Genomic DNA, 25,196 nt, shown 5'->3' on the forward strand with positions numbered 1-25,196 from the left:
CAGAGAAATTTGGAACACCGTGTACAATTCTTTTTTTATTAGTAAAATCAAATCAGTTATAAGATTCATATCCAATCTTGTCATGGGAGGAAAGAAACAAGATGGCTTATGAAGAACCATGACCTCTCAAAATAGTGTGGATGCATAGTGTTTTGGGCAGATAGAACATACAATTGTAAATCTTACCCAACAGTGTGATATAGCCATTTACTTTCATATTACTAACAATCGAATATGAGTGCTAGAACCTTCCTAGAATATGATTCAATTTTCATATTTATTCCAGTGAGATGAAAGTCAATAAGATATAATCATAAGGTCAACCAACCCTTTTGTTTGGTCCCCCACATCATTCAAGGTGTAATAACATGAGCAGCCATGCCAAACAAAAAAAGATCGTGGTCCTCCCAAAGTGAAGTATATTCCTGCATATTGTTAGATATCAGTTGTTGCTTATATAGTCGCTCATCTTTTGGAGCGAAAAGTGTGAAAAAGCATAAAAAAGGTTTTTACGACAATATGCGTGGATTAATAACATTCAAAGTGGTAATTTCACTTCAGTTGGACCTCAACTTTTTCAAATTTTATTCAGATTAAAATTATTGGAAAGCGACACTGACAGTCGACCAGAAACACCACAAACTTCAACTTCAAGGAGAAATTCTTCTTCTGTCCCACAATCCAGCAATTCATACAATCCAAGTATTCCATCCACGTCAGGAATATCTCGTTCAGATCTAGTTTCTACGACAAACAAACCCACTTTGTCACAAATTAACCATTTCTCAAACCAATATGATGATGATAACCATTTACCGACAAAATTAACCCCAGAATTACACCGGAATCAACAACACAGTGCTTTTAAACCACCAATTTTGCCAACAAGACAGCAAAGTGTTAATAACCCAGTTTTATACGGATTTGAAAGACAAAAAAGTACAGAATTTCAACCTCAAAATGTTTCAAATTTACCAATCAGACAAAAATTAACGAAAGAGAACTCCTCTGTTAGACCAACCTCTCAAAATTTTCACTCCTACGTAAGCGAAAGAGACTCTAGAAGTCAAAGTTCATGTCAAAGCCAACAATTTTCTTCAAAATATCCGCCAGTTTTAGCGAACATTGATTTTTCACCAAGACGTACACGAAGTGATAACTTCAATTATTCTCAGTATAGAGATTTAAGAACGCCTGGCAGTGCTTCGATGGGTGAAACATATAAACCAACAAGGCCGTAGTGTTGTTCATAACATATTGGACAGCCTACTGGCTCGCGGTTTCACCCAGTTATTTGTATCTGGCCTTCCTGTATTAAAGGTTGCATATCCCTGGCCTGGCTAATGCAACGAATATTTAATTATTCTTCTCACCCTAATATTATATCAGTTACAAGTTCTGTACGATTTTCTGAAACTTTTCTCTATGCCAGTAGTTCCCAAAGTTGATTGACTGAGGGCCAAAATTAGCAGCAGAAGGACAATCGCGTGCCAGTATCTGTACGTATAATTAAGATACCAGTACACAAATTTGCTATGAATATACACATGTTTAAACTGTAATAATGAAGTACCAATTGGCGGTATCTAGAATGCAAAAAGGTGAAAACATAAAATGGTAAACTATTTTAAAGGAATGTACGAAAAGGGCAACAACAGCTTGCTAATACTAATGACTCGTGGACTAAACCTCACTCCTGACTTGACGGAATATATTCTTATGACTCAATAGAAGATATAAGGGTATTTGCCCTGGTACACGTACTACAGGAGTACCATCTTGAAGGCACAGGCGTATCTGTCATAAAGCAACATTGTTACATTTCTTATTAGATCATTTTATGAAATGTATAATTTATTATTTTGATATGCTATTTTCAATTATATTTTATTCCACTGTAGGTTTTTTAACTAAGAAAATAATTGTTGTAAAAAAAGCTAAAGTCATGGCTCACTGGTATAATAGTTCGACAATGATAGTATAATATATGTGATGACCATAATTTATAATTTAAAAATTTTATTGAAAAGTGAACGATTGTGAATTGTAAAGATAGACAGGGACACTCCTATTTTAAACCAGAATAGGCCTTTTCACAAAGCTATGGCTGGTATCCACTGAGTTAATAATTTAAGTTGGACATTTTTCATTTCAACTGCTACATCTAAGACACTAGAAATTTTTTGTGATAGAACTCGATATCATGACTGCTTGTATCAAATGAAACATAAATATGTCAGCCAATATGTTTTTCATTGTCCCAATCGTATCTGCATGATAATTAAACGTCTCTCTCTGTTTTACCGTTTAATTGTTATGCAGTTACTGTTACATTTTTGAGGCAAATAAACATACATACAATTCTTTGATGAGTAAACATTATATTAGGATTTATACCATATCCTTGTTCCATAGATGAACCATTGTAAGCCTTGTAAAGTATCGGTTTATTCTCGATGCATAATTTTGTAATTATTTCTTCAACACTTTTTCATGTTTTGTATTCTTGCTGCTATCATTAACCAAACCGTATGTTCCATTCATCATATATTTTCATAATATTTATGTTTTTTTATTAAGTAGTCTAAAATGGTAATGGATATAGGCTTAAAATAGAATTCAGTAATAATTGAGATTGAAATTTTATTTATGGCAGCGTCTGCAGGACACATTCATCAATATGTGGAGATTAGTAGTATTAGGTACAAGTAACACAGATCCTACCAGACTTATGTCAGGGTCCCACTGGGTTTGGAATTTGTATTTCGACAATCAGTAGAGATCATAAAAGAGAGGAAATAATGATTTACCTCCGAATGCAAGCGTAAAATAAAGTACACATATTACACACAGTGACAATTACGGACGTAAAAATAATAATCCGAAGAAGTCGACAGGACTACGAAATAGACCAGGGTTTTGCAAACTGTGGTCTGCGACAATATGAAAATGATTGATTTCAACCAAAAAACAATTGCAACTTGAGCGTTGCGGACGAATATTCATTGCTGTCAGAAAAGGCAATTAAAATGTTATTGCATCACGCGTAAGGCAGCATTTTTAGCTCTTACCGATATGATGACAAAATACAGGTCGTGACTTGCCGCCGTATAGTCTGACCTACGACTTTGCTTGTCCATATTTCTCCGAAAATTGATAAATTGTGCAGTGAAAGCAATCTCGTCCATCTCATTAATGTCGTTTGTGTTGTAAGAATGATGTTTCGTCAAATCTCAGATTCACGAGCAGGGGTCCGCGGCTGAAAAAATAGTGGGGAAACCCTGTGGTAGACCGACCACGGGTCATAAACATCGAAGCAGTAAGACGTATTGCGCTAGATTTTTCTATCTCAAAGACTCACACGATACTACCTTCGACTCTGTAGGACACAAATCATGCTGCTCAGTCGAATTATTTTGAGTTTTGGAAAAACGTGAGTCGAGTTTATCAACACTGAAAACCAACTAATCGGACCTACTGGAGTATGCGCACTGAACTCCGGTTGTGTACCTGGTTAGGGTTCAGGTTGTGCGTATGCTTCAGGAGTACCAACTAGTCATTACCCATCTTGTTTCTGATTGCCGCAAGGTGTAGTTTTCCATTTATATAAAATTCCCTCAACAATCCGGAGGGTTGCTTGATGGCGTTATATGATGCCCAGATTTCCTCTGCATGAGTAGAATTCGTTGCTAGGTTACTGAAATTAACTTCTTTTACATGATCTGGGATTGGTAAAACCGGTGACCCACGGCGAATATATAGGCGTCTCGGAGACGCAATTCTTTTTCCCATAATTATTCTCCATGCACGTGATTCGAACTAATCAGTGTGCAATGGAAAGCGTAATCGTAAAGATGGCTCCAACTGACGATACCATGGTAAGCAGATCCATGAATGATCTCATTCCCAGAACTGTGGCTTTTCGTTGTTATTGAAGTCAGATGTGTCAATTTTTCCAAGTTCAGTCGGAGACTTTCAAAGCTGGTTTATTCATATACAGTATATAATAAAGATTCTGGATATGTCGATTGAGCTAGAAAAACCGGAATATTTTTAATGACACTCTGCAAAATTTTGTCGATCATTTACAGTTGGGTATCTACGTGTAATGGCTAAGTTAATTAAATAATGCCCCCTTGATTGTTTACTGAAAAGATTTCAATTATTGTTGAATTGAGATACTTGTGCGTGCGAGTTTCAGTTATTTCTGACAAAATTATTTTATTGAAACACTTTACAATCAAACTTTTTACCCAATTTGCGCATTTTTAAACCTCTTTCGAAGTTTTGGCAACTTCTCTAAATTTCTGTACAATGTGTTTGTCTTGTGTGTTGCAAGTATTTCCCCAGTAGTGGGATTCAGCCGGTTCGCACCGGTTCTATAGAACCGTTTCACGGAATTTTATGAGATCAGCGAACCGGTTAGCATTACATGACTTTTTGTAACAGAACCGCCTGAAAATATGACTTTTGTATGATGGAACCGGCTGACAAAAAATTTGAATCCCACCACTGTATTGCCCATGAAATTATTGTCCCATCATCTATTTAATACGAAATTTATATATATAAATAAATCTGCAATCCTTGGTTCTCGCAGCTGAACCGCCATGCCCAACATCCCAATTACTTGTTTGTTCTTAAAATTTCACTGGTTGGACACATTGGTACTATCGTGTTATTTTCCTGTCACTGATTTTTCGATCTGTTTTTTTTTCATTATGTTCAGATTGGGTTAAGATAATCTGGATGGTGGAGCAATAATCCATCCTGACTCTAATCAAATAAAATGGGTGATCGAGAAAATACAGATAGTAACGAAAAATTTCGGGGGAAGCTGACCCTGAGGACCGTATGGTCGATTCCCCAGTCTATACTGAAAACCTTTGCGTATGTTGTCGTATATCTTTTTGTTCTTGCAATGCTCCTTTTTCAGGTTGACAAAAATAAATCTCTCTCACTCTCTCTAGGATTAACTTTGATATATATAAATAACCAGGCTGGTCGTTTACGCTTTCTGCGCTATTCAAATCTGTGGAATGACTAATTGCTCAAAACTCTCTGATCTAAGGGGAATATAAGTCACAGTTCGCCACATGATTATGTGATTATATTACAGTGGTTTCCAAACTTGATTGAACGGGAGCCAAGATTAGAAGCGGGAATATATCTCGGGCCAGGAGGCGCGCTCGCAATTGGCCGGTACGTATAATTAAGATAACGGTATAATTGAATTGTTACGAATATACACGTGCTTAAACTGTGATAATGACGTAACAATTGGTAGTATCTAGAACGCAAAAATAGATTCGGTGAGCCATAGTAAATCGTTACGCGGGCCGTAATTGGCCCATGGGAGAGGTTTGGGAACCACTGTTATATTTGAAGATCCTAAATAATTTGACAGGTATTAGTCATACTTTTACGACGTTCCATTTTATTCTTCAAAGAAAATAAAAAGCAGGAAAACAATAAAATAACAAGTTAGGTTGTTATAGTTTGAATCACGAGAGAAATTTCAAGTTTGCAACAAGATTTAGTAAGATTGCAAATATATAAAACAAATATCCCCGTTGAATCGCTGTCGATTTTAGCGCTTTTGCTGGTAATCCACCGGAGTTAGATTTAGAATTTCAGAAAATTTTCAATAACAAAAATTACTTTTGGTTGCCATAATTTTGCTATCCCGAAGTGCTGCGATAGAATACAGGACCGGATTCGTAGTTAAATTCTTTATCTGCAGGATGTCGGATTGGAGTCAACTTTTCACCGACATCATAGGCATGGTAGGTAAATTCAAAGAACAAACAAAAGATTTTAGAGCGTTTCCAAAATGATCTGTTTGGCACAAACTATAAAATTCAGATACAAAAATCTGGGATAATTATGAAATAAATGCGAATCAGATACGCCAGAGTATATTTTGTCAAGCACTCCCGTAGTATGTGCACCAAGATGGCGGACACCGGAACGTCGTGTGTGTACCAGGTTAGGGTCAGGCCATAATTTCAGGTACAAATACTACGGGAGTCACTTGGCTAGTGCTCGAACTCGTTATTGAACTGAAAGAAGGAAAATTGGAATAAAATTACGTCTTAACTCTAACCTAGTACCCACACTACGTTCCGGTGTCCGCCATCTTGGTACACATACTACGGGAGTGCCAAAAATTGTGTTTGAAAACTCTTGTCCTAAGCCTTGTTTATGACAAATGCTATTTGAAGTTTTAACAGGGAATTTTCAATCAGCATCGTGGTCAAAAATGCACCGTTAAATATCCGACATGCAAGTTATGAACAATAACAACCTAAAACAGACAAAACAATAAAGTAGTTCACATGGTACACATAAACAGTGAAAAAAAAAATTGGCTCTATTCAAAGAAATAATAATTACAGTGAAAAAATCTTAATTAAAAAAAGCCTTTTTTCTGAATAAGATAAAAAAAACGAGCAATCTGAATATTATCTGTCTTTGAGACTCTGATGACGACGTTATATTATGACGTCATAAATTACGTTCAGCTTATTACGAAAATTAGTTCGTTCTTTCACGCAACAGTGGCTATGACGTGGTGCACTGTTTTTATTTTTCAACAGTTTTGCTCTGAAGTCATATAGTACGTCATTTTATGACCTCATCGTCATCTGAGGGTATGCTTCACTTGACTGTATGACGTAATGTGATCGTAAGTCCATTCATCGTACCATCTACAACTTCCAAACTGATATTGATCGCAAGATACTCGAGCTGTGAATTCGTTTCTTTTCGGAAGACTGGGCTGTGGAGTTCTTTTACCGAGCATAGGAAAGTTTTGGTAGTAATACCTGGAAATGAGAGATATAGTTAGGATAGGAATAAATAAAAATATGCTCAGATGAAATGTTAGTGTGCAGCAAGACTTTTGAATCGCTTAGAATAGTTATCTTCACTTTCCCTACAGCAGTCTTGAAGTATATGCATACGGATCCACTAGCGCAAAGACATTGGTGTCTCACAGATTCAGATTCAGATAATTTTTATTTTCTATCATGCAAGAATCAACACAAAAATTAAAGCACGAAAAATTGACAAACGTGTATAATGACAATCGTAAAAAATTAAATATACACATCAGAATTCATACAAGTGAGAGATTCATAGCAATAGATAAGGAGTCGCGAAAGGCTGTGACAGTCATCGAGTCAGCGACACCTGTCACAGACAAGCATTATTTTTATCTTTGTATGTATATTTGCCGTACAGTTGAAATAATTCCAAAAATTTTGAATAAAGTATATTTCGAATTATCAATAAGTCGAGGACATGTTTTTTTACGAGCGGTGATTATTTGTAACAGAATATTCCACAAGTTATAAAATCTTTTTCGCCCTTATGAAGAAGCTTTAATTGTTTAATAGAGTGGGATTCATTCACTTAAATTCTTACCATCTTTGTAAAATATATTTCCTTCCTTTTGTAACCATAGCTGCTTTGTGAAATGAATGCAAATCGCAATTTCCATCTGATCCCATGTTATTCCAAAGTAGAGCTCGACCTTTCTTTGGACGAACTTTGACCCCAAGATCTAAAATGAAAATGGGATTTAATTAAACGAGCTTATCGGACACAGAGGTTTGCTAAGTTGTTGTTAAATTGTTGTTGTGTAAATATCGCTTTTCTCCACAACTAATAGACCGATCCATTTCAGATTTTCAGTACTCAGAGATGTAAGAACTCGCAGAAAAGCCATTTCTTTTTTTTTTTTCAAATTTTCTCTGACTCTCGATCTTTCAATCCAAGTTTGCTAGTTTTTATAATTCACTGACACACCATCATATGACATTCGGTACAATTTTTGGCGCTCCAGAAGTTGTGTAAAGGAACTGAAACCTATGGACAGGGAGTATACTCACTTGGCTAACACAGACAATCTCCGAACTCGTAATAGAGCTAAAATAAGGAAAATCGGAATAAAATTATGGCCTAACCCTAACCTGGTACACAGACTACGTGAGTACCCACATTTTTAGCATTTACGATAACTGGAAGTTTGCTTTCATTGCGGTGGTCACATTAGTCTTTTGACCAAAGTGTCATTACTCTCTTGTTTTACATTGAAATCACAAGTAATTGCGCGCTCTTCGGCGAAATACATGAAGTTTATACAAGCGAAAAGATTAGCTGAAAACTCTGATAAGATGGCCGTGTCAATATGATATTTGAATTCCCATATCCGACATGACTGGTATGATTAAGCCATACGGTTAAGTCGTCATAATGGCCCGGGATGAAAATAAAAATCATGTTTTATTCAATTACCTGGAAATTCTGTTTCTCCGCCATCTTCTACATCTTGTAAATATACAAGGATTGTAGCAAACCGATCTCTCTTGTCTGGACTGTCAACCGTACAGTCATGATGGCCTTTGTAGCCCACTCCTTCCGGGTATGACGTCACCTACAAAAATAAGGTTCCGGTAATAAATGCCATTTTTTCTAATTTTAATTGCAACGAGGCTAAGGAAAAGAAGATAATGACCTTACAATCAAATTTTGTGCAGAATACTTTTTTTGCATAACTAAATATTAAATTAAATTCTACAAGAATGGCTTGCTTATTAGATTATTTCGAAATCAAATATATATTTGCATTTAGACGTGACGTTTCAATTTGGCTTTATATTTTGCAAAACCGAAAACATCACATCGTCACATTGTTCGATTATTAATTGAGGGGCTTTCCATTCGACTTGACAGTAGTTAGTAGTTAGAAATTGGAAGAAATAAAACAATCCACAGACACCGGAAATCTATTTATACTAAAGACCGGAAATATAATCACGACGAATTTGAAATTGTGTATTGTTGTTATACGGGTCGAAAATATTAGTAAAGTTCAACAGCATTGTAGAGTTACGAACTTTTGATATGATAGGTTTTGCGAACACAGATTGAGTAACATGAGAAGTTTTTCGCGCGTTTCATTCCGGAAGAAGTTCCGTACAGGCAACCAATCATATGGTAGGAGCTAATATTTTTTGAAAGGACTGGCGTTTGGCTTTGCCAACCCAATTTGTTCGGTATTCCCGTAGTATGTGTACCAGATTATGGTTAGGCCATAATTTTATTGCGATTTTCCTAACAAAATTAGGTATTTCCATATTGGTATACACATTTCTGGAGCGCCATTTATTCTGAACTGAGAGAGGTGGGTGTAAGATTTAAACCAAAAATGTTTCAATTTGTGAAGCCAAACTAGAACAGGGCAACGCCATCCGCCCACCACAAAAACGTCACCCTACGGAATTATTTTTGACACATTACAATCAAATTTCAAATTCAAATTTCATATGAGGAAAGTGTTAGCCGTATGATCGTCCAAATTTGAGTTGAGTTTTAAATGCAAAATGAGGGTCCCAGCGCCAATTGTTTAGATTCGCGCAGACTCAATTTTATGCCAGTCATATGTATAAAACCATTTGCGGAAACGAAATTAAACGCAAGTGCAATGGTGTCGCGGACTCGATGACTGGTATGTTATGTTACGTCAATTTAAATAATTTTCTTCTTTCATTTAATTTAAAATATTTCTTAAACGTCGAAAATAAACAGTTGTAGACGATTGTAATTAAACGCAAGTACATTGGTGTCGCGGACTCGATGACTCGTATAGTATTTCTCGTCAGCTGCAGTAGAAGTTTTATGCGAATGTTTTATCAATTTGAATAATTTTCGTAAATTGCGGTAAATATTTGATATGTGTGTTAACTATCTATTAATGTTAACTTGTACGATTGCACAACGTTTCTTGCAAAGTCGAAAACAAATATTGGAATCTAATATGGTCCGTTTCATTTGCATTGTTTCAGTGGTCATTAGGATGACGGCTGGAAAGAATCCAAGTTTCAATGCTAATGACGAAAATTTGCATATCTCTGTAAATTCACGAAAACATAAAATTTTCATAATAAAAAGATTATTTTGAGTAATCACTCATTTTTTCATTTAAATTTCTGTCTGATCAAGAAATTCAAAATTTGGAAATGGTGTGATTTGACGTAGTTATTCATAAATTAACGATGAAACAGCTAAATTTGATAAAAATTAAATTTTAAAATCAAATTCTGTTGGCCGTGATTTACCATCTAATTCAATCGTCGTCTTGTTGACTTTCACTTCACTCGGATAAATAGATAATTGTATTGCGCCATTGGCGGAAGCACCGAAAATTCTCCAAAAAGGATATAGAGGTTCTAAGCACATTAAAGATATTCGTACAGAATTTACCGAATTATTAACATCGTACACTACCTGAAATTTGCCTCCATTTCTTGGGTCCAATCCCGCATATTTATTGACTCTTTCGTCAAACACAGATGAGAATTTGCTTTCTCCCGGATAGAATGAAGTGCTGTAACTCCATGGTAAATTTTTACCAACTTTTGAAGACATTGAATCGTTCAAACAAAGAGTACCTAAATAGAGAATACATTGCATGTTTTCACTTTAGTTGGAGTTGGATTTTCAGACTCTCCGGATCCGTTGAAATTCAAGAATTTTGAATTAAAGAAAGCTTGCATACGCTAAAGTTTCCGTTATTAAAATTTGATTTTCTGTCGAAATCGATTTTTTTTGTAACACGGAGTCGCGAGTCAAAGTCAAAATTGTTTCAAGCCGAAGTCGGAGTCGATTGTAAAGTTTCTACGACTCCGTAGCCTTAGTTTTGACTGCAAGAGGATTGGTGGATTCCTGGCCATCCTATTGGTGGCTTCTTCATAGAGTCCACGCATCTGAAATCAATAACTGGTTGATTTTTTCCCCACTCGACATGGACTGGTAACCGGCCTTGTTTCGCCATAGGAGTAAGACATGGGAGTCATGGAAGTTCACCATCAAATGTATTCTAAATGGTTGACGTTTACTTTACATATATCCCAATAACGACATAAACTGGTAAACTAAAAGGTAGCCGCGGGTCGTCTTATAAAATTTCTCTTTACACTGGAATAAATGTAAAAATCATATCCCAACAAAGTCGATTTCAATAAATAAAAAAATCATCTTTTCTCCGTTTGCTTACCAGGAATAAAATCATATTCCGTCATTTTCGGAGCCATCTTTTTCAGGCCATGTTCTCGCAAATGTTGTTTGAGACTCGCAATTCCACTGAAGCATGTGATCGGGTCGTGACCTTCGTGGGCCTGTAGGTGGCGCAAGTGGGCCCGCATCAAACCGTTACATTCAAATTCAGACAGAAAATTGTCCATGATGTAGATTCTGCAGAAATAAATTTTTTTTTTAAATTGAAAGAATGGCAACATCATAACAGGAATTCGCCCGTCGTCAAAATATACCGACACATTGCTCTCTCGAGATGTGAGAAATCTAGAAGTCAATAATGTGTGAATTATTAGAAAATATACAAATTCAAAAATCAACAATGCTGCGCCACGCAGACTAATAATTGGATAATTTCAATTGTAGAAACAACTTTGAAAATTTGGTTCCTCGAAATGTTAAATACATTTGCATCAATATTCACGTTCTTAGCCATAAAAGGGGTTTTAATTTCCGTGGAAGGATATTATTTGGGACATTTTACATATTTCAATAAAAATGTTTCCTTTCATCTTTCAACAGCGATCAAAGGTTATGAATTTATCAGCAAAATATACCAAAAATTGATAATAATCCGTGAAAAGAGGTTGTTATTGGGTTGAAATATTCGATTTTCTAGGAAATTGCAGACAATCGACGCGATGACATCTTGATAATAGAATATTGGATGTTATTGCATCTGCAATACACAGGTATTACATGAATCATAAATTTAATACGAAAATCGCTAAAAAATGAAAATTATTATCAGGACACTGTTGCACAAAGGCAAAATGTTTGGTCATAAGGATGTCAGATACCAATCTTCAGATTAGGACAATGAATGCATTTGGGATGAAACAAATATGCCCACTTCTCGACTGTAAAATACAGATAAAAAGACACTTCTGATTTGAAATAAGTCAGTTAATAACATTGAAAATGTTTTTAGGAGTACAAAATAATTTTCATACTACAGTCCTATTTGTTAAATATGAGCCGTCGTCCCTTGTATAGAATGCAATTTCACATTGTACAGTTCAAGGTAAGGGCAACAAGTTTATCAACAAATAGTGGTGTTCTCGATTACGATACACACCGAACCAATGGGATTGAATTTCATCAAAACATATTACCGTACGAATATGATGAATATCTAAAGTATGTCTTGTATTATTAAATGAAAAATCGTCTAAAAATTTGAACAGAATGTTTACGAATAACGCGAACAGACATTTTTCAATAAATATTACATTGTTCGACTGTAAAAAGTTAATTTTTGATTTGAAAGACGCCTATAATGAATATTGCAGCGGTAAAACTGAAATTGAAAATTAACATTACACACAGGTATGAAGAAAATTGGATCTATGTCTTATATTTTTGAGGAGAACTCGTCAAATAATTTGATAAGTAATACCGTAATAACATTTTTTTTTGCACAATCTTACATTCCGACGTTAAACATTGGACGGACATTCGCTTGTAGACAAAAATATTTTAATAGAAAAGACCGGATATCTGAACCAATAAATATTTTGCCATTTATAAGATTTTACAAAATAATTTCTTCATCCAATTTTAACAAATTTTGGTCATTTTTGCGAATTTATTTGACGAAATTACACCAATGATTATGTCGTGACAAATAACAATTTGAAGAAACCAAAAATACCAAATTTAGATACTTAAAACCGGGAATTTTGCATAAAATGCGACAAAATTGATCTAAAATGTTCGGAAATAGGGTTTAAAACGTTTTCAAACGATTGTGGCTCAGCCACTTCAACGTCTACAAAAATATTAATCTTCAAAGTCGACATATTGTGGCTAATGTCCTTGCATGAAAAAAAAAACTTGTACTTACAATTTAGTAGTAAAATCACTATTCAAAAACAAAATTTGGTACTCTCGTAGTATGTGTACCAGGTTAGGGTTAGGCCGTGAGTTGTGAAAACCACATTTCGATCTTTTTCAAAAACGTAGGTGGAACCTTGCACGGTACCGTCACCATAGGGTGCGACCAATACCTTCAACTTCACAAACAGGTCATTCGTATCATTTTGCGGCCATTTGTGCCAAAATAAATAGTTTAATGAAATACTCAGACGTATATATGATATTGATATACTGTATCAGACAGTAATCTCAGAACACTATTATAAATATCCACCATATTTCATGGGATTTAGCAGTAAATAACATTTGAAAAAGCAATTTAAATTTTGTTTTGTTAAGTATCGGGTGTTGATGTGAGAGGCCTAAGTTTGTAGCATTTAGTTTCGATTTCGTGAATGTATTATATTTCATTTTACCTGAACTTTATGACATTATATTTTTAACCCGCTATTTATTTAAGCTTAAATCTGTGTAATACTCAGAAAAATAGACAAATAAATTTTCAAATCAAATCATTTTAAATGAGTCATAAAACAGTTGTGCCCATATTTTCATGTTTATTGCTTCGTGTTATTTAAATGTACATTTTTCTATCCCCACTAGACTATCTTTGAAAAGTGTCGAAATAATGATAGCATTTTTCCATTAATGTATAATTGCTAAAAGGCATTTTCAAAACGATTTAATTCAAATTTTAAAGTCCGACGTTGGTTTACAGGTTTTCTTGGTGTGGTAACAAAAAGGTTTTCTTAGATATATATAACCTATTCGCTTTACACAAGCAAACGTTCTGTTTCAACACAGCTAACCCAAGTCAATAGTCCCAATCGCCAAGCTTATCCACTCGAGGGTTTTGGAAATGTAATTTTAGCACAATTACTTTGATACTACGCCCGATTGGTAAGGCATAACTTTACTAAGAATAATATGATGTAAAAGAAATGTTCGACTTACTGTACTTTCGAAGTTGCGTTATTCTTCAGAATTTTCAATTTTTTCCACTTCTGTCCATCCTTTGCTTTTAATTTAAATCCGGTCTGAACATGCTCTTCAAAATTCGGGAACATTTCGACAGCTTCCGCTCCAATTCCTCCAGCCGCGTTTTTCACCGGATCCGGGTTTGAAGGTTTCTCAGAGTCGGATTTTGCTCCTTTTTGTGACGTTTGCTCTTTTTCTTGTTCATGTTCTGAGCCGTTTTCAGAGGTTTCCTGAAAAAATTCATAATTTTTATAGTTTTAACTTAACGTCTTTTTTTCGTAATGGAACTACTGTGCGCCCCCCGATTTGGCCTTTTGCGCCCTGTTCTAGGCATAGCCACCACCTGACAGTTTTACTCCACCCCTTGGGCGACATTCGATTAAGAATCGCTAGGGTCAGGGTTGGAAAAAATATCTTAAGGCATCATAATATGGTCATTTCGTGCATGAGGACAGATTGATTTGTCGCCAAAAACGTCGTCGACAAATAAGTTGGCGTCAAATAGGATGGTATCTGAAGGTGCCCACCCGACCTACTCCTTTCCCTCTTCCTCAGTCTTGTGCCAGCAGGGTGACACGAAGGAAATTCGTGACGATGAACCATTGTTTAGAAAGAAAACTTAAGTCGTGAATTTGAATGAATTTTCTGATCAGTCGAATTACAAGTTTATTTGCGACATGGTATTAGTAAGTCCGTGCGGTGAATTATTCATTTTGAAGGATTATCATAAAATAATACATTTGGAACATTCACAGTAGTTGTGTCTCATTGACACGAATACAACTCGTGCTGAAACCAGTTTTCTATCGTGCTGGAAACGTGGAAATACCACAAAGGAATGGATAAGTAGGACCATGGCCAACACAAATATTGTCAAAACATTATAAGCATTCCATCATTTTTTGAAACAGACCAAGAATTTGGCTAACTATGCGGAAAGTAGACCAAACGCTTGAAATTTTACATTCAGGAAATTACCAAACTAGATTCAATCAGACCAGGTTAATCAGAGAGGTTAGAACACCAATCTTTTTTCTAGCTCCCCTCGAATTAATTATACCGTCAATTTCACCGTATTTTATCTAATGGCGCTAGGGTAGTGGGGTACTCGATGGCGGACAATGGAACGTAGTATGTGTACCACGTTAGGGTTAGACCATAATTTCAGGTACAAATACTATACGGGAGTCACTTGGCTAGTCCCCGAACTCGCATTAAAACTAAAATATAGAAAATTGGAAATAAATTAGGGCCCCATACTTTAACCCGGTACTCAAAACTTGTCAAATCTTTTACTTATTTTGAAGATTCCAAATACATTTCTACGTGCGTAATCACATGAGATACACGTAATATAAACTTCTTTATTCCAACAAAACTAGTTTGCGGTTTTAAATAAAGCTTATGGTTCAACACCGCATTAATGACTCAATCCCATTCCATAAGTCGAAGCTTGACATTCGTCTTACCGATCAAATGAGATATTTAATTAACGCGATTTAAGAACGAGGTTTCTAATTTTAGTTTCGTCGCTGTCGGATCAGCACAAAACCGTTATTAACCGGAACAAATTAAAAAAAAAATCAGGTAAGATTCAACATTTGTGGATATACATTTTTTTGTCACCGTATAATCGTAATACAACTATTACACGTTTTTACCACGAATAAGACTATGAACAAGCTGGGCCAAGTAGGTAACTGCAACCAATGCAACCGCAGTGGGCTCCGCACATCCGCAGGGTAACTCTAATTTTCGGTGCAAATTATTAAATTTAACCGCTATAACTTATAATCATTTATATACTCCACGCGGAGTAAATAATATTCCGTGACTCAAAGTTCGTCTGTACTGATTAAATGGGGTATTTAATGCGATTTAGGAACGAGTATTTGTCGTTGATTTCTATTTCTAATTTCATCGCTGTCGGATTAACACAAAACCAACATCGTTGAAGGTATTTGTTCGCGTAAAATAGCTTGGATTGTGAATAAATTAGGAAGGGTTCAAATAGGTTCGACACATTTTGTCAATGTATGATTCTAATACAGTTTTTATATAACGTCTTACTCGCGTTTCACGTCTGCAAAAGCAGTCACGTGATATAGAAGGAGCTTCTATATATTTGATAGGGTAAAAATTACTCTGATTCGGCATTGCCCCCTCAATTTATTAAACCCCAGGTGAGGTGGATCAGGTTGTTATCTCAAATTGCTACCCTATCATACTTAGGTAACTCGTGGGTATTAATCATCTAGGCCAGGAGTGTGTAACCGTCAACACAGGAGGGCCAGATACAATTAACTGAGTGGGACCGCGGGCCGCATCTTTATTTAGCATAGACTTTCTGGTAGTTGCAGCCTTGCAGGCACAAAAATTTTGGTGATTAATCTTATGACATGCGTTGTTTGCTTCTCACGTCTAGCTGTTAGGGCATTGTAACGTCATAGGCATAGATAATAATTGGACTCTGGTATACGCTTTGCAACGCAAAGGGATTGGAATTACTCGCACATACCAGTTTAAACTAAAACTAAAAACTTGTTTCTCGGGCCACGCATCATTCAAAATTGGCACTTCTCTGCGGGCCGCACAATTTTTCCTTGTGGGCCGCATTTAGCCCGCGGGCCGCAGGTAGCACACCCCTGATCTAGGAAATCGCGCCCTTTTTATAATTAGTTTGACACCCTCGATAAAAGACAAAGCTCAACCTATTTAAGTTCGAACCTGATGTACAAGTGACAACTGGAATAACCAGTCAGTTGAAACACGTTTTTGTTTGTGTTGTGTTGTAATCACTATTAAAAATACTTTTACAAATTTACCAAAAATTCAATGTAACCCAAATCCAACTGAACTTATCTAAAATTTATGGCAGTTTAAATCTAAATTTCATTCATAAATATGTACGAGGTAATAAAGGTAATGGTCGAAATTACAGAAACCTTTCTGTTAAATTACTGGATTTTTTATGGTAAATCTGTGGTTACGGATTTGTTTAACAACCGATGTTGTTGATGCTATTGAAGCGTGCGTACGGTAAGTTCTGTGGTTTCGTGGTTGCCAGGATTTATGGTTTTGTGTATTTTTGTTTATAATTTCATGTTCTAAGATACAATCTGACGCAAGAATATGAAAGGTGTTGCAAATCGAATACTAGTGATGCCAGATTAATGAATGATAACAAAGTTTATCTTTATATTTTAGTTTTGCCTTACAATATATTAAAAAATATTAAAAAAAATAAATAGAAATATCGAAATTAACGGAACAGTCGCATGCAAATGGCAATGTTTTACTGTGTTTAAAAGCACGTTAAAATACCACACAATTATAGCATTCAGATATAAGTTCTAAAATATCGATCAAAAATTAACGTTGGGAGACACTGGCGATATTGGTCATCATCGCTTCACAATTGCTTATGTGCACAAAGGTTAGGGTTAGGCCATAATTTTATTCCGATTTTCCTTATTTTGGTTCTATTACGAGTGCGGGGCATGTCTGTGTTAACCGAGTGAATATACCGCCCATAGGCTTCCGTCCCTTTACACAATTTGTAAAGTAGGTAAACAAAATTAGTTACCTTAAATTAGTTAGTTGGTACACACACCTCTGGAGCGCCTTCTTTTTTACTAAAAGTGTCAAAATAATAAAATTCCAAACCTTTTTATCTTGAGACAATCCCATCCTCTTCGGCTCTTCCTCGTAGAATCCTTTCGGCAAATCTTCTTTTGCTATTTCATGAGGATACGATCCCAGAATATCGGCTTCGACCTCTGGTGGGAGCTGTGAATAAAATAATATAAATTAACACTGGTTTAACGGTTTACTGCCAGTGGTGGCGAAAAATATGACTCCTGTGATGAAACCGGCTGACAAAAAATTTGAATCCCACCACTGGTTACTGCTGACAATGCCAATCAAAGCGGGCCAAATTCGGCGCGTTGCGTAATTCAATCTGGCCCGCCTGATGATGCCACAACCAAACTAAAACCAAATTTTGATGTTGTAGCTAAAAAATACCTCAAGAAGTTTGTTGAGATTGCGATTAATTTAGTCTTGACACGTTGCTTATTGTTTTCCACTTTTGCTTTTGTAACACTGTAACACTTTAAATATTGTTTACACCTTTTTACGCCACACTTACACACCGGCCCGCCAGTTTTTGTGGCCAAATTTATTGGCCCCTGGTTCAAAAACCTTTCCCACCCCTGGGACCCTTTTGCGAGAGGATCTTTTGTGTAAATCATCACTTCCAATGGTTAATCCAAAAGTTTATCGAATGTTCATATCTATCCATGTGAAAAAATGTATCACCAAATCTTCATGCACTGAGTTTTTGAACTCATTTTAATCGAATTCTTCTAGTTATTTTCTATAAAAACTTGTCAATTTACACAAGTAAAGTAGGAGCCGATGTGCTGGTCATTTTTTGTTGACGATTGTGACCTCATATAAATGAAATGTATGCCTGTTTGCACTTTCAGTGCTACAAATATATCAACGTAATCGAATATTTTTTTTTTCAGATTTACTCCAAACATGTCTCCTTGCAAAAAGCCACATAGTCATGCGGGATAATTATAGTTGAGTGGGACAGTCGGTGTCCTTTTCGGTCCAGTCCAATGCCAATACCCCCAAGTCGTGAATTTCGTCCGTGAAAAGGGCATGAAATCAAGCATGGGAGCAGGTGGCCAAGGTCCGAAGCAAAAATATCTGATATGCGAAGCAAATAGGCCACGTAAAGCCGCATGCAGACCCCTTAGTCATATTTATTGAATAACAATTCCCAATACTTGCTCTACATTTTAAGTTAAAGCCAATTTCTCACAACAGATGATTGTTTAAAATTACATATCATTAAAAAAAGGTAATGAACGTTAGAAAAGGTAAAAAGACCGGTAAATAACACCTACATTTTACAGTTAAGTCAGAATTATAAACGGATATCAACCCTTCAAGTCAGAACACGAGCTGCATTTTACAGTGTTTATGGCTCTATAAACGGAACTCCCGAAGTATATAGTACAAGGTATATGCCATAATTTTATTCCAATTTTCCTTATATTAGTTTTATTAGGAGTTCGGGGACTTGATGTAAAGTAGGCAAACAAAATTAGTTACCTCCATATTGGTACACACACTTCTGGAGCGCCCTGTAAACTGCCTGTATAAAGTCTCGTTATGCGCGAACAACACATAACTTAGAGAGCGTCTGTTAACGCAGACTATATTTATGTGGATTACTCAAAAATTTACATAAATTTACTGAAAATTTCCATAATTAATGCAAAATTTTGCTGCTATTGTTTGGCTAACCTTTATTATTTGTATATATTAGTTTCATTCACGTTTTTGGCTGAAAATTGATAGGGAAATTATGGAAGAGAAAGATTAATTAAAAGAATAATGAACTAATTAGCCCATGGTAATTTATTTTTGTTAACCACAGCCAAGTCTCGGCCATGTCACATTAAGAATTAACTTAACAAGACAAGTTTGGTGAAATTGTGGTGATAATTGATCACTTTGCTGCAATGAGTATTATCTGTTACTACCTATATTTGGAGTTGTGAAAATAACGATTTTTTGAAAGTTTGGTCGGTCGAAAGTGAAACGAATTTATCATTTAGTAAACAAAGTAGAGATAACAATTTCATTGAAAATCGAAAAAAGCTTGGTTCTGTTTATTATTCGCTCTCAACGGGATTTTTATCAAGCGCTTATTCGCGCTAACTTGTATCGAAAAAAAGGTTTTATTGAAATGTAACATTGGAAAGCACTTGGAAATGTAGCTGAATTTGTAATAACACATTTACACAAGTTTTTTCCGGGCCGGATTACTTTAAAGTGTTTCAAGTCGCATGTAAATCGACACATTATGAGTAAATATTCGCGCTCTGATAAACATTTTATAAAAAAAAAACTGTACTTTATATATTCTACTTACGTCTTTAGGTTTAGGCAATCCGAACCAATACACGGCAGCTCCGCCGATCACAATGTATAGAACAACAGCTATGAGAAGTTTGTTGCGGATTCTGTTTTGCACCTGTGAAACAATAAAGGGTTTATGTTGAGTTTGATCAGGTTTTTTCAACAGAAACCTAAAAGTAACTGCTTTTATTTTCTAGTAAATTTTATTATTTATTTTATATTAGTATTTAAGTGTTGCTCAATAGTAATTGTATTAATTGTTGATCAATAGTAATGTGGGAAGCACAGTGCGTAAAAACTTGGAATCTGATTTTATTGGTCGGTCATTTAAGTCGAAACCATTACATACCGTCTAGTATTTGAGCAAATCCCTAGGTCGCGAGATTCTAAAAAAGTTTGGTAACCACTGGCTTGGTGGACAGGGCGCTGGAATTTTTTTTGTTAAACGCCACACGTATCATTTCGGCCATTTAACAACAATACTCACTTTGAAGACTCAAAAGTTTAAAACAAACATTACACGGCTATTGGCACAATTTACACTTGAATGGATTTCGAGAACAAATCACTACATATGATATTAGCCATTCAAATGGCGATTGAAACCGTCTATAGTCCGACTCGAACATAGTAGCCAACATTGTCTCAGTAACTGTTTGTCTGGAGTATCATTCAGGACGAATGTGTCTGGAATGTTTCGCAATTTTTTTGCAAAATGTAGTTTCGATATAATGTTATATAAATGTCTTATCGAAGAGATAAAAATCGGATCAAGTTTGTTATGCTTTCCCTGAACAATGCATTGTACAAATTATCCTTGAGGACGCATGAAATATTGGATATTTTGAATATTCGTTCTATCTGTTGGTTTTCGGTAGAATTTCATTTTACGGCGAAAAACCAACGATAATTTTTATGATAAAATTATTGGTTTTAAATTCTCGTTTGACCTATTTTCCGTTTCTATTCGAAACCACAAAAACCGCAATTGAGCTGCCGATGGCTTTATCAAGATTTTTCGCTTTAAAGTTTATCCCTGTCAATTCTGGGCCGTACGTAAAGCGTTTCTGTAATCAATTGCGAATTGTCATTCAAAATTGTCTTTACGAAGAAACGATCATTTAGATACCATTAAATTACACTGTTTAATATGACGGAAGTAACTCTAAGATATCACAGTTATTCAATAGACAACTGGTGAAACGGGTATTCATTCAGCCTTTTTTTCGCGATATAGAAGCCATAAATTGCTTATCGTACAAGAAGTGTAACTATGGACCGTTATAGTAAGTGCTGTTGTTCCGGAACAAAGGAATTACTTTCCTCATTAACCAAGCGTTCACAAAGTTCCAATACCTAAAGTAGGAAGTGTGCTTATCATTCAAATTTTATCTTAGCTCTATTGCCCCATTGTTTTTCTCTCAATCTCGCGGATTTCAATATACCTGAGCAATGCTATCTCCTATTTTCCAATAGCGATTTAATATTAGAAGATGTAGTTCCAAATTGCAGTTTTCACAATTTTAAACATGACAGGTTAAATAATTTTCCTCGATATTTGATAACAATAATAATATTTGCAATTTTGGGTGTTCTATAGAATTTATCACACTACAAGATAGCTATGAGCTTTGAAAGCGAGATGTATATCCTCAACGCCGACATACCAGAAGCACAAAGTGACTACCAAGTTCAACACGAATTCATGGTTTCACTTCGTTGGCCGGATTATGAAGTAATGGGTTTTCAACTCCGGTACATTATACTTAACTACTTTCAAAAGATTGTGGTTGACCACTTCAATGGCACCATTGAAAAACGGTATGTTATGGGATTTAGTTATTATACTAATAAGAAAGGATATTAATGTCAATTAAATTTATTTTCTGAAGTCAAGTATTAATTATTAACCGCAAGACTATTTAGAGAAAACCGAATGCTTAATTTTAAAAAGTTGGGCTTAAGAGCCATGGCTACAAAATTGCCCAGTGTGTAATGCAAATTGGTCATATGACGGAAAAATCTCACTCCATTCAAAAACATGGTGGGGTCTGTGCTATGTTCTCAGTGAAAGTTGGGGCGGTCCAGAAGTGTGTGTACCAATATGGAGGTAACTAATTTTGTTCGCCCACTTTACATCAAGTTGTGTAAAGGACTGTTCTATGGGCGGGGGATATATTCACTTGGCTAACACAGACAGTCTCCGGACTCGTAATGGAACTAAAATAAGAGAAATCGGAATAAAATTATGGCCTAACCCTAACCTAGTACACACACTACGGAAGTACCAAAGTGGGAAATACTTCTCATAAAAAACGTACTTTAGGTTGGCGTTATCGAAAGATGTGAAAAAGTTCATGATGTCGCGTATTTGCAGGGTGGGCATAAGTCACATGCCCCGGCACCCCATGTACTTTAAAACAGGGCTATATCGAAAGGTTTGTATAGTAACAATATTTTTCCTCGGTTCCGTTTTCTTTTCAAATTTCAATCGCTGTAGAAATCAGAAATTAAACAAACGTCATAAACTGCGATTTTCAATACACAATCCATTCTTATTTTTACTATGGAAAAAGGTATTGAGAAATGGACAATTGATAGTGTGCATTTTTCGAACCGTGTTTATAGTTTCGAATATTGACTCTTTTTTCCATTCTTGGATGGAATGAGGTTTTGACAACTTTTGGAATAAAAAATTAATACAGTTTCGTTACCAAGAGCAAAAATACCACGCAGTCAGAACGAATAATTTTTCACAAGTTTCGTATATAAAGTTTGAGAACTCGACTCCCGATTGTAAACCGAGAAACGTGGAATTTATTTTATTTTAACCAGTGTTCATTCAAGATTTTTACTTTATCCACTTAGGGGCCAACAAAATATATATATCAAAATTTGTCTTCAAAATTTAAAAATTTTGGGTCTTTATACCAAATATGGAGTTGGAATGAGCTATCATAGGCAGCTAAACATCTGGTCGGCGTATCAGACAATAATTAATGTAATATTTAAAAATAATTCACGATGTATTACGTCACCACGTCTATGCGACACGTTTCGAAACTAAAATGAATGGCAGGCATTGTACTGTGACGTCATAATTCAGGGAAATTTTGTTTTTTCGAGGAAATATTTTAATATTGTTTCATTGTAATTCACCTATCAATTTAAAACAAATGTCTCAATTGTAGTTTGAACTTTAAAAACTTGCAGAAGGCAAATTTCTTAAGGTGTTTTCACGGTACTCCCGTAGTGTGTGTACCAGGTTAGGCCATAATTTTATTTCGATTATCCTCATCTTGGTCCCATTCCCATCTTGCTACTTTTTGGAGCACCGATGAAGCACCGTTATTTTTTCGGTTCGGCCAACCAATTTATTACACTTTAAAAACGCCACGATCGCGTTAGACAGGGGTGTACAACCTATAATACTGGCGGGCCAGATACAAATGACTTGGTGAAACCGCGGGCTGCGTTTATATTAAACATACGCTTTCCAATGTTGCAAGCACAAAAAAGCATTGTAACGTCATAGGCATAAATAATAAATTTGAATTAAGTATAGGCTTTGCAACGCGAAGGGATTTCTAGTCAAATTGAACTAAATTAAAAATTTGTTTCGCGGGCCACATACCATTCAAAATTGGCACTTACCCGCGGGCCGCAGTTTGCACACCCCTGCATTAGAATATTAATTCGGATCAATGTTTAATTCTGCGATGGCAATGCGGCATATTCGCAGCAATATTTAAGCAACTTTACTTGAATTATAATTAATAACATTGTCATATATTCATACTCATATCTGTGAGGTATTGTTATAAACGTGAGAATTTCGACATCAGAAGTCAAAAATTTATGAATTATATAATATCTATTTTGATAACACAGAAACAATGACAATGCACGGTCGTGCACCTAACTCAATAAATCATAATTTTTATGACGTCATCTGTGACGTAAAAATATTTTTAAACATCTTCCCGGTGAACGGAATAATACACAGTGATGATTGAATAAATATTGATAAATTGAATAAAAAATTGGCGCTTTCACAAGTACTTATGACATTTATATGTTTCTTTTTCGACAAAAACAAATAGTTTCTATGCTTTCATACAAGTGATTCACGAGTGAAAAGGCAAAATTGACAGCCTGATCACTTATAGTCACTCAAGACTTATTATTCTCAAAATTTCGATGTTGAAAAAAACTATTCTGTAGAAATAATACGATCAAATGACAGTTTTTCTATTTTCGTTGCTGCTTCTGTATTTATTTGCGCTAATAGAGACATATACCGATCCAGTAAATAGAATAAAATTTAATATACTTCAAACCTCTTATTCATTCCCACCATCTAACACATGGTGTAATGAACTGGTTAGGCAAATCCGAACTAGGAAGATTCCGGTTTTTGCAAAATAGAAGGCAATACCATACCAAGTTAGTAAATGCACCCACATGGCAATATAGCTGTTTAAAAAAAATTGTTTTTTTTTTAAATCGGAGTTCGGAGTTATCGGATATGCCGCGGATTTTGAGAAGATAAGTGCTGCCCATTTAGGCGATGTCATGAATAAAGGTCTTGTGATTTGTGTCAAACTATACCTGTTCTTGTGCAACTTGCTTCGATATTTTCTTCTGCTTGGTTGCTACTTTCTTCTGCTTCCGAGAAATAGTACCGGATTTAGGCGAAGATTGACTCCCAACACCACCACTGCTCGATGCTCCTTGGTCTGTTCCTTCGTCAGATTGTTTCCGTTTTGTTATTCCGTGTTTTAAAGCCATTTTGGATGGTAATTGAAGATTGTATTAATGTTACTAGTTAATTTTACCATGTAGAGCTGTGATAATTAGATAAGAAAGAATAATAGATGACAACGTACAATTTTCATTTTTAAATTTATTCTACAACTATTATAAGACTCACTACGAAATGAACGTCTTTATATTGACGTATTATATTTTAGATGTTCAATTCAAACTTTCATTTGTGTTGAAATCTTATGTTCCTTTACTTTTTAAATACCGTTCTATCAAGTCCAAACATCCGAAAACAATAACTGACAAGCTAATCTCATACCCGACATGGACTGGTAATCGGACGAGAGGCCATGATTCGCGATATGAGTAAGTCGTCTTATAGGCTTCGCTCTACTCACGGAATGAACATGAAAATTTTATCCTATCGCCCTGCGCGGTGAGACCCGGACTGCTGACGAATGTACCAGCGTTATTTTCAAATAAAAGTGAGTGAAATCAAAAAGGTGTAAAAGTAGGAGATATCTAGTCCTCAA

At 35.5% G+C, this 25,196-nt stretch overlaps 2 protein-coding genes across 4 annotated transcripts in view; one reads left to right on the forward strand and one right to left on the reverse strand.

The window, feature by feature from the left end:
• LOC120341521 (uncharacterized) overlaps positions 1–2,633 on the forward strand; it is a 34,949-nt gene extending 32,316 nt beyond the window's left edge. For all 3 annotated transcript variants that reach the window (XM_078119917.1, XM_078119918.1, XM_078119919.1), the window contains exon 32: positions 593–2,633. In XM_078119917.1, the coding sequence (XP_077976043.1) occupies positions 593–1,241 (649 nt within the window). In that variant the 3' untranslated portion in view covers positions 1,242–2,633. The remainder of the gene's footprint in view (positions 1–592) is intronic.
• Positions 2,634–5,417: 2,784 nt separating this feature from the next.
• Positions 5,418–24,763, reverse strand: LOC120341207 (uncharacterized). The gene is made up of 9 exons (XM_039409682.2): positions 24,508–24,763; positions 19,910–20,011; positions 17,623–17,745; positions 13,933–14,186; positions 11,063–11,259; positions 10,294–10,457; positions 8,302–8,440; positions 7,429–7,567; positions 5,418–6,827 (listed from the first exon to the last, which is right to left on the reverse strand). Exons 1-9 carry the CDS (start codon positions 24,685–24,687, stop codon positions 6,644–6,646), a joined length of 1,482 nt encoding a protein of 493 aa, XP_039265616.2. The 5' UTR covers positions 24,688–24,763; the 3' UTR covers positions 5,418–6,643.
• Between the last annotated feature and the right edge of the window lie 433 nt (positions 24,764–25,196).

The sequence above is a fragment of the Styela clava genome, chromosome 14 (assembly GCF_964204865.1).
Source record: "Styela clava chromosome 14, kaStyClav1.hap1.2, whole genome shotgun sequence".
Classification (NCBI taxonomy): domain Eukaryota; kingdom Metazoa; phylum Chordata; class Ascidiacea; order Stolidobranchia; family Styelidae; genus Styela; species Styela clava.